Consider the following 10,579-nt stretch of genomic DNA (forward strand, 5'->3'; position numbering starts at 1 on the left):
CTGGAGACCATGGTGACTCAGCCGTCCAGCTGGCGATGCCCAGAGCATCCAGGGAGGGGGACACTGGGTCGTGCGGCCTCGGCAAACCGAGGAAGCTTCTGCTTCTGTTGCTGTGGGCTCCGCAGCCCTGTGCCGTTTGAGTCTTGGGAATGCACTTCTCTGGTTCTGTGCCCTGTGCTCCAGGTCCTACAAGGAGACAGGGACGTCAGCCAAGGAGACGTGGTCCCCACACTCCACGGCCACCAGGAGCTTCCTGTCCCCCAGGAAAGTGCACACATGGAAGAGTGCGACTGCGACCCAGCCCGGCCCTGTGATGAGGGGCGCAGCGGGGCCCCTAAGCCAGCGGGGTGGGGCGCTCAGGCCGAGGAAAGCTTTGTGGGGGACGCTGAGGTCTGAGGTGTCCCTGGGGTGAGCTCGGGCCCTGCCATCCGCCGGAACTCAGCTGCACCTCACTCTGCTGCCACAGCAGATGGTCTAGGGGCCGGTGTCCAGTGTGGTCCTCACTGCTGTGGCCGCTGCTGTTGGATATGGGCTTGGCTGTGGAGGCTGCCATTGACCCTGGGAGGGGGCTGTGCAGCCCTGTTCCTGTCCTCGTCCCTTGGCTCCGCACAACTTCCTGCAAGTGGTTTTGCCCCACCCTGAGCCCCTGCCATAGCTGCTTCCCTTCTCAGAAGCCCAAAGAGAAATGGGCCCGATGCTGGGCTGGAACCCCCAGAACGCTGAGCCAGGGTGACTCCTCTCTTCAGGACTGGGCTGCCTCTGGGATTTGTTGCAGTCACCAAAGCTGACGAACACAGCTTCCGCATGGGCACCGTGGGAAAACAACAGGAACTCTGGATGCCGCAAGGACTAAAGAGAGCAGTGTGGGAAGCTCTGCATGTTAGTTGTGGGGTCGCTGTGGCCGTGAGGTGCTGCCCTGGGGCTGCTGAGGTCTACACTGCTGTGATTGGTGGAGGGCTGCTCGAACTGGGAGGTGTCTGCACCCTGCATGGTGGCAGCTGTGACTTCAGGAAAACTCAGTAGGGCATCTTTCCTCAGAGCAGTTTCTACAGTCAGAAGACCATGAAATGGTGAGGGGAAAGGAAATTGGGCACCACACGAACTCCACATCCAGCCTTCTCCAGTGTTGCTTAGCAGTGGTGGTGACTGGGAAGACACCGGCCAGAGCAGCCTGCAGGTCTCTCCCTGGTGGCACGGGGCCGGTCCCATGGCCCTGGGGATGCGTTCAGGCTCCTGGGGAAGGCCTGCTCCAGCCCTGGGCTTGCTGGTCTCCGAGTCTGTCCAAGCAGAGCCCAGGGACGTGGGTCACACGATGGTAACTCTGCGGCCCAGGATTCTGTCACCAACAGCAGCTGAAGGCCGACAGGGCTGTGGGTTCTTCTTCCACCTCCTCCCCAGGGGGCAGCACCCGTTCCTGAGTCACCACCCACTGACTGCTTCCTGAAGTAGGCTCTGAGAGGTGGCCAGCCACTCAGGAACTGCCCCAGCAGGCCCAGTCCTGGCCTCTGTTCCGGTGATCACAGCCCTTCCCTCAGGGCCCACTGCCCTGCCCGGGGAGCTCGAGTGTGGTTATCCAACATGTGGTGCGGGCAGCAGGGACAGCTCTGGACCGGAAGGGCTGACCAGCACTGAAATAGCAACATCCCAGGTGAGAAGTGGAGAGTAAAAACAAGCTGTGCTCATGAGCTCTCCTCGCCCTACATAGCTGCCCGGCACCTGCACCCACTCCCCTGCTGCGCATGGCACAGGTGGAGGGAGGGAGTCGGTGGTGAGAGTCCTGTCCTGGCTCATCTTGTCCAGAGGCTCAGACGCTGTCCGAAAACCACAGAAGCGTGGGAGCTGCCCAGAGCGAGCCATCGTCCCCTGCTCCTCCCACCCACTCCATGAGGGTTTACTGTGCTGGGCAGATGGGAAGTCCGCTCACCAGGGTGAGCTGGTGGCTCAGGGTCGAGCAGGGACAGAGATCCTGGGAACCAAAGCCAGGTCACTGGGCCCACTGCCCGTGCTGGCCAGGAGGAAGTGGCCCTGGTGTAGCTGAGGCTCTGTCCCTCGTTGCTGTCCCCAGTGTGGCTGTGCCCCAGGGGGCAGAGCTCTGGGGAGGCTGTGCAGGAGGCCAGGCTGGGACTCCATTCCCTCTGCCTGGTGGGTCCTGCTGCCCCAGGCTGGCTCTTGGCAGGGCCCACCATCATGACAGTGGTGACACACTACGTGCTGCGCTGCCACTGAGCCCAGCTTTCCTGGAGTCAACAATCCCAGTCTCGGGGTTTCGAGCAGTGGCCCCATTCCCTGAACCAGAATGAGAGAGAGGAAGATGGGCCAGTGTCACCTTGGCCACGGGCACAGGCACTAGGTGGAGGAGGTGCAGACCATGACAGCAAGGCAGGGCTCGGGCCTTGGCTGGGGAAGCAGATGCTGGGTAGACACCACCTTTCCCAGGTTCACGGCTCCCTGTGGGAGCTTGGAGCCTGGATGGGCATAAGGGGACAGAAAGAAGCCAGGCTTGCTGCCGCCTGCCCACCCTTCCATGGACTGTCTCTCCTCAGCAGTGCCACCCTGCCCTGGAGCCAGCTGACTATCGACTGAAACCTGGACAAACTGAGCCCAAATAACCCTCTCCTCCTTTAACTTTGGATGTCTGGTATTTTGTCCTAGAAACGAGAAGAGTAACTAAGACAGTGTACAAGGCAGACTTTGCTAGATTTCAGACAGAAGATTTGCACTGGGAAAGGAAGAGAGAGGATGGAAAGTGGAGCAGCTTTCTCCCTGAGAGGAGTTCCTGCCTGCACAGGGAGTGGAAGAACATGGCAGACCTGGGACTGGTGGGGGGCGTGGACTTCATCTCCATTGTGAGGGGGCTGTAGGCCAGCGGGGCTCCACCCTCACGGTGGGTGAAGATTGTCAGCCATCATTAGGGTTTAGATCTGGAATGTTCCCAAAGGCTCAGGGGTTTGGAGGTGGGCTTTGGGAGGTGACTGGAATGGGGTGGTGCTGTGCTCAGCCATGGATTAATCCATGATGGACTCCTGGCTAAATGTGTGGTAGGAGGTGAGGTTGCAGGGGTGGGTCACTGCGGTGTGACCTGGAAGGGTGTGATCTTATCCCAGGGTCCTCTCTTCCTTCTCTGCTTCCTGGCTGCCCAGTGGGGAGCAGCTACCCCTGTCGGCCCTTCCACATGCTGTTTCTGCCTTGGAACCAGTTGACCTTGGACTGAACCCTCTGAAGCCACGAGAGAAAATAAACCCCGCTTCCTTTAAATTGCAGGTGTCTGGCTTTTGTCCCCACGGTGGGAAAGTGACTCAGACAGTGATCCTCATGGGAGTGGGGCAGTTACCTTGGAGAGCTGAGTGACGACGGCAGAGGCCAGATGCCAGCATCTTCATATTGGCTTCCTGCCTCCAGAGCTCTATGAAATAACTTTATAAATAGAACATTAGCAAGTGAGATGAAACGTTACTCCTCATAATAAAGTGAGGTGACGCAGGAAGTTAGAAAACCTGAAATCAGCAAATACGCGAACCAAGCTTGTGGGGATCTGAGGGGTGCTGGGGTGCGGGGACTACAGAGAGGTGATGGGGTCACTGTGGCTTCAGGGTGAAGACTGAACTGCAGCTGGGGTGAGTTGGGAATGAGGTGAGGGGCAAGGGCTCCCCAGGAGTGTGACGCGCAAATTCACTCTGCAGACAGAATTGTGATTGCTCATGAGATGGGGAGTGACCCTGGGCTGTCTAGGTGGGACCAGCATCATCACAAGTGTCCCTGGAAGTGGAGGAGGAGTGGGTGGGACAGTGCCTGGGCTGCAGCATCTGCTGGGAAGGAGCAGAGGAGTAAGGGGATGTCTAGGAGAGGAGGCAGGGCCTGAGGGGTCAGACGCAGGTCAGGGTCGGAGTCCCCCAAGAGAGCTGGGGGTGACTCAGAGAGAGGCAAGGCTAGAAGGGAGGACTCGGATGAGTTGACTCAAGAACTAGATCTGGTGACACCGTAAACACTGGCGTTGCTTTAGATGAAAACATCTTGTATCCTGTGACACCTTTGTTCCTACTCCTATGCTACCTTCTCCTTCTCAAAGTGTAAGCCCTAGGGTTTTCAGCCCGTTCTGTTTCCCTGGGGGGCTGTAAAGATGGAATTGTATTGCCTGACCTTGAAACAGTGCATCCTTTCTACTGCTGATGAGAGTGATCTCAGCAAGACAAAAAGGTCCCAGCTTTTTTATACTATTCTACGTCATAGAAATCATTTCAGGTCTAAAAAGAGGAAACTTGTCAAAAGTCAGTCCTGTGATTCTTAACAGTGAGCTTATGGGTAGTTATTTGTCCTGGTGATGGGATAATGTTTAATTTTATCTCTATTTTCCAGAAGGTGTCACTGTTGTGAGTTTGATAAGCCATAAGAGGACCTTGGCACTTTCTTATTCCATATGAGTGGACATGAAGATTAAAAGTTAAGATTCTGTTACGTTTCATAGTTTTGATATAGGACCTCCAAGTGATATAGGGGAAATAACTCCCAATCTACCAAGTGTCAGCTACACTGAGTTTGTGTTCCCCAAAAGCAAAGACTGAATTCTAAGGCACAACAGAGGAAAAGGGCAGGAACTGTTTATTGAGAGGGAGAGATTTTAACTCCTGAGAGACAGGAGGGGACCTGAATTGGTTACCAGGGACCCCACTTCACAGGGGAAGTCTTGTAGAGCAAAATCATGAGTTGGGTACAATGCGGGACAAAACTCGGATCAACCAATGAGATTACAAGTAGACCTGAGTAGGTAATGTTGATCCAATGAAAAAACAGGTTACGTAGCAAGTGTACATGGAAAGAACAAAGAACTTTTTTAGGAAGGGACCGGTCCAGAGGGCTTGGTCACCCACTGGGCGACTGATGTCTACCTAGACTTTATTGGGCCAGGTGTTACCACTTATCTTATCCCTTGAGGAAGTACGCAGGCCTGGTCATGTTGACTTTATCTTGAGGCCTGGCCTCCAACAGTCTCCAGCCACAGTTGTAATTTTTCATCCTTTGCACTGACTCTCGAGCACCCAGCCCTATCTGACTGCCTATAATATTTCTACCTAACTTAGCTGTCTATAATAGTGGGAAGTCTGGGCCTCTGGCCTCTTCCCTCACTAACAACTGCTTTGCGGAATTGTGTTTCCTGGAGCAGGACACAAGCAGGACTGAGACCACCAGGGACATCTGGAGAGAGAGCGGGGTCCTCCCCACCTCCCAGGAGAGAGCGAATGGCCCAGGGTTTCCACCCTCACTGTACCCTGAGCCACGCAGATGCGGAAGCTGGAGAGGACTGGAAGGGGCAGCTGCCTCCTGGGGCAGCCCCCCTGGGCTCCTGGAGGCCTGTCCCCAGCTGGGCCCACACTACTGCCTAGGCCTACTTCAGTTCTTCTTTTTATGGTCACATGTTTGCATTGTATAATGCCCGCACTCCCAGAGGGGAGCTGGTGCAGGCGCAGAACTCACCTCAGTTCCCTCTAGGTCCCCTCCACTCCCCTCCCTCCATCTTCCTCCCCTCCCCATTTGCAGAAGATCTACCTTTTTGTTTCTTATTAGCTGTTTATTTTATTTTATTTTTTTCTGTTACCTGGATTTGAACTCAGGAACTTCCACTTGCCAGCCAGGTGCAGCACTGCTGAGCTACATCCCGGCCCTTTTTCCTGGTATCTGTTACTTTGTTGTTTAAATTACTCATACTTTGGATTTTCCTATAAGAGAATAAAGCCTCTTTGAATCTGAGCACTCATGAGGGCAAACCCAGAGGCTGTAGCCTGTGCTCCCCAGGTAGGAGTAGCCTGGGCCCTCGGGGGACCATGAGGAACACCTTCCCAGCACTCTGTGCATCTCTCTGTTGCTCCTGGCTGCCGCATTGCCGTCCTGTAACTGACGATGGACCGCTCCACCTTACTGGACGTCAGGGTCTCGCTGCCCTCTCACAGATGGCCCTTCCTCCCAAGGTGACCAGGGTGACATGGGCCTGGGCACATCAGAGGCCGCCTGCAAGTGTGCTGTTCACACAGCCACCAGTGACCCATGCAGCCGGGGGCTCGCAGGGCTGCCACACGCTGGACCAGCTCTGCCCTGTCGTGGTCCCTGGGGGCCCTGCCCCAGGGTGGCCGAAAGTACCCACGCTAGCTGACCCTAAGCCTGCTGACCCCCTCCTGCCCCTCCCACAGGATCCCCCATCGGCCCAGCCCCTCACTCTGGCTGCCTGGTGTTCCACCTCCCTTCGTCCCCAGATGGGGTCACCAGCCTGCTCCCCGAGGCAGTCCTCTCTCTGCTCTTGACATCACTGTTCATGAGTGATGAGTCCCAGGCTCTAAAACGCCCTTGGGAGCGGGGATCAGAAGTGTTGAATGACGGACACGGAAGTGGGCAACACTGCCCCTCGGGGCCCTCGGCTTCAGCTGCGAGAAGATGCTGACACTGACTAGAAAACTATTTCACAGGAGGCCTACTCCACACTGAGTAAACGTCAGATCCAAGTTTATTTCGCATCTCAGATCACCTCTGGCCAAGTCCTCCCACCATGCCCATCAGGCCAGGCCACACGAAGGCCCAGGAGGACCACGTTGTGCCAGGGGTGAGGCGTGCCTCAGATTTGCCGATGCTCTGCGACTCCAGACACTGCAACCCCTTGTCCCTTAGAAACGAGTTCCGATCCTCTCAGGACTCCCAGTGTAGAGCTGTGCGGCCGGGCGCTCTCTCAGGAACCAGGAGCTCCCGGTTGGATCACAAAGCTGTTTCTGCACTTCCCAGGGGCTGAGTCTCCATCCAAGCTGCTTTGCACAGCTCCAGGTGCCACCAGGGCATCTGTGAGCATTGCCGCACTCCACAGAGAATCACCCAGCCACACACTCAGTGCCCAGTGGGAAGCTGACGCCCTAATAGGGTTGTCATCTCACTTGAAGGGCGGTAAGAAAGACATCGGGGTTGCAGGTTAAATTCAACAACTGCTCCTAATAAAAACTCTTAAAAATTAGGGATGCGCGGTGACTTTTTTAACCTGATGAAAAGAGTCATACTTTACGATCAGCTAGCATCGTATTACACAGGAAGATAATGAAGACCTTTTCATCACACCAGGAAAAAGAAAGGCTACTCATATCATTCTTCATTTTCTTGAGGCATTCTGGCCAATTTGGTAAAAATAGAATAGAAAAGAAAGAAACAGATATCCTGAAGGAGAAAAATGCCGTAATTATTTGCAGATAGGGATGCATCTACTCGAAGGAGCAAAATAAAAAAGTATGAGGATTAATGAGCTTAGGAAAGTGACTGAACACATAAAAGTCAGTAGCTTGCTTTTATAACATTAAAAACAAGTTATAAAATATAATGAGAATCAAGATTCTGATTATAATAGCTGTAAAAATATGAAATGCCTACAAACAACCTGAGCATTAGAATGAAACAATATATTTGTAGAAAACTACAAAAATGTTATTGAGCGGTATAAGGAAAACTTTGATGGAATTACAGAACATGTTAAAGACATCTATTTTTCACAGTTGAATGCTTTTTAAATTCAATAGTGTGGTGTGATATTTTCCTAAGTTAAAAAAATCATCCCTACTTTCACCTGGCAGAGTACACAAGCTAAAGAATAGCAATGAGTTAGGGAGAAGATATTAATTATTAGGTAATAAAATCCAGACTACTTTTGTAATTAAAAGTGTAATATCTGTGCAAGAATAAATCAGGCACTTTTTCTAGGAGCAATCATCAAAACCATCCACTCTTCGTCACAGTGAAGGATATTATAGTTAATTAATATTATAATTAATCACTGACTTTGTTTAGTAAGTCTGTGTCATCCACAACAGCATCCAGACTCTTAGCATTAAACACACAGGAGGGGCAGAACAAATAATTGCTAAATGAATAAATGAGAAGAGAAAACAAATAAACACATTTAGTCTAGTATCTCTCCATGGTTGAGGTCATATCTGCACCAAATGGATTCAGATTAAGTGGTCAGGAATTTGAGAGAATTTAGTTCATTTCTACCTCACAAACTAAACTAAACTTGACACCCAGTCTTACACACTGAACTGAGTTCTTGATGGAATAAGGAGTCAGATATTTTAAAAAGTCAAACTAAAGAAAAAGAAGAAAAGTAGTTGGATATTTACCAAATTTCTAAGCTTAGAGTAAGGGAAGACAGCTGTTGTAACATCAGCCACAATGTTTTAGGTCCCGCAGTCATGCAAATAAATGAATTCATGAAATTAAAAGTTTCCAAACTCTGGAAAAGATGGCAGAGGTAGCAGGGCACCCTGCGCCCCGACCCTCACCCGTATTTATAGCACAGAGCTGGAACTGCTGGCTCAGAGGGAGGGGGCCGGGGCCCCTGGCCTGAGGTTTGCTTGCTGGACTAGCTTTGCATCTTAGAGCAGGAAGGAGTCGGGGCCTCAGTTTCCCCATCGTCAAGAGAAGATGCAAGCAGGAAGAATTCCTGGGGAACACCAAGTGCTCAGCGAGTGAGCATCAGTATTACTGCTGCTCTTGCTGTTTGCACCGAAATCTGCCTGAGATGGACCCAAGTATGGAATTAGCTTTGTGCACAAGGAATTGACATGGTTATCCACAGCGGAGCGTCTTTCCTGTCCTGCCGGAGGAGCAGCCGAGGGCACAGTCCCCTCATGGGACTCTTGTCCACCCTGAGCATGGACAGCTCCACGGGTTACGGGACCTCATGGGGACCAGTGCGTGCCAGCACTTGGTGGGAAGGAAGGCTGAGAGCGAAGCTGCACTGACGGTACGTTCAGAGTTTGTAAGAGGAAAACAGTGCATACACGAGCAAAGCCTGGAGGAAGTGAACTGCGAACAGCAGCTGTCTATGAAGACTAGGTAGGAGTGGCTTGTTTCTACCATTATTTTCTGTATTTCCAATGTACAAAAAATGAGTGTGGAATATTTTTTAAATCAATCTATACATTAAAGAAGGAAAAACACACTGAACATTTTGCTTTTGTAATCTGGACATTGTTAAGGGCCAGTCATGACTGAGGCTCTGACTTCTCACCTTCTGGGGAGTTCTGGAAAGAGGAAAATAACCTAATGGTCCAGTTCTGCAGGCTGTCCTTGGACACAGAGGGTTCAGACGGGAGTCGCTGGGTCGTCAGCCCTCATCACTGCAGTGAGAAGCCGGGAGGAGCTGCAGCCTGGAGCAGAGCGGCTCATCCTGCAGGGGCACTTCTCAGCCGGGAGGGAAGAGAGGAGGAAAGACAGCCCTGGGCCCCACCAGGCCGTGCACAGCACCAGGCTGGGAGCTGCTCTCCCCACAAGGACCTCTGGGGGGGCACAGTCATCCGTCTGGTCTCTGCCCTCCTGCACGCACCTCCCAGGCAGGGACTGAGCTTCCTCTCCTCCTCCTGAGCCCTGGGGCACAGGCGGGGCCCAGTCTCCCCTTCAGTCGGTGAGTTAGCTCGGAAAGGGGAGATGCCAGCTTAAGGAAGAAAGGGAAACAGAACAGGGCAGGGTGGGTGCCTTTGAGGAAAGGAGGAAATAAAGACTGATTTACGGTCCTTTAGAGGAAGAGAGACAGAATTCTTTCCTCCCTGACACTACGCAGGGATAAAGTCAGATCCTCTCTCCTCTCTCCCTCCGTGTACGTTCAGAGTGGTGACAATGACAGGGACACGCTCTGTGGGGTGGAACGGGGCTCCCTGAGCTGGGGGTCCTGTCTGTGTGGCTAGGAGCTCACCTGTGCCCCCGCAGCCGTGCCCAGAGCTGTGGGTCAGGGAGCTGACGCAGTCCACTGCCGAGAGCCATGGAGGTGACGGGTGGACGAACAGTCCCCGGATGGCGGACCCAGCGTGCTGCACCGGTCAGACTTCTCCTGTGTGACCCCGGGCGGCTCCTTGGCCTCTTCTGGCGCAGTCTTCACGCCTGAGAAGTGATGTGGGTGCAGAGTGGTAAACACCAGGGCCGCGGTGCACAGCGTAACCTCCGACACGCTGTGGTGCTCCACCCTGCACTGCTGACTTGCTCTTTCTCATGACAGAAATCATGTTATGGGGCCGGGGATGTAGCTCAGTGGTTCTGGCGCCTGCCTCGCAAGCGCAAGGTCCAAAGTTCGATCCCTGGTACCAAAAAAAAAAAGAAATCATGTTACAATTTTCTCAGCCACTAGAGATACTCACTGATAACTCTTACAATTTCCAATTAAAATTAAAGCTCTTTTAAAAATAAAATAATTTCCTTTAAAATCCTTATTAAAATTAATAATAGATGCTTTCTCAAAGCAAAATTAAAATACTTGCATAAAATAGTTCTTAATATGTAAAGTTATACAGAAACACACAAACTAGCTTACTGAGCATATAAAAATCTTATTTATCTTAATTTCTCAGAGGACGAAGGGGGGCATTTATTAAGACACAATTTGCAAGCCCCTTGCCATGCACTGCATTGTCTAACAGTGTAAGGGATTTTCTTTATTATCTTGTGAGGGAGGAAACACAGGCTTGGAGATCATAAGCAATGTGTGCAAGATCTGGATGTGGAACCAAGACTTGAGCCCGAGTCTGCCTGGGCGTGACAGGTCCTAGGAGCCCTGCTAAGGGCCTGT

At 52.4% G+C, this 10,579-nt stretch overlaps 1 protein-coding gene across 3 annotated transcripts in view; it reads left to right on the top strand.

Annotated features, from left to right (window-relative positions):
- The window catches only part of Cnih3 (cornichon family AMPA receptor auxiliary protein 3), a 61,189-nt gene extending 58,528 nt beyond the window's left edge, over positions 1 to 2,661 (top strand). For all 3 annotated transcript variants that reach the window (XM_004867458.3, XM_004867460.3, XM_087209799.1), the window contains one exon: positions 184 to 2,661. Coding sequence is in view for 1 of the 3 variants with exons in the window: in XM_087209799.1 (XP_087065925.1) it covers positions 184 to 396 (213 nt within the window). In the remaining 2 variants the exon portion in view is untranslated. The remainder of the gene's footprint in view (positions 1 to 183) is intronic.
- Positions 2,662 to 10,579: the final 7,918 nt, after the last annotated feature.

Source organism: Heterocephalus glaber, unplaced genomic scaffold (assembly GCF_053883595.1).
Source record: "Heterocephalus glaber isolate CG9 unplaced genomic scaffold, H.glaber_assembly_v1.0 deba00001067, whole genome shotgun sequence".
NCBI classification, from domain to species: domain Eukaryota; kingdom Metazoa; phylum Chordata; class Mammalia; order Rodentia; family Bathyergidae; genus Heterocephalus; species Heterocephalus glaber.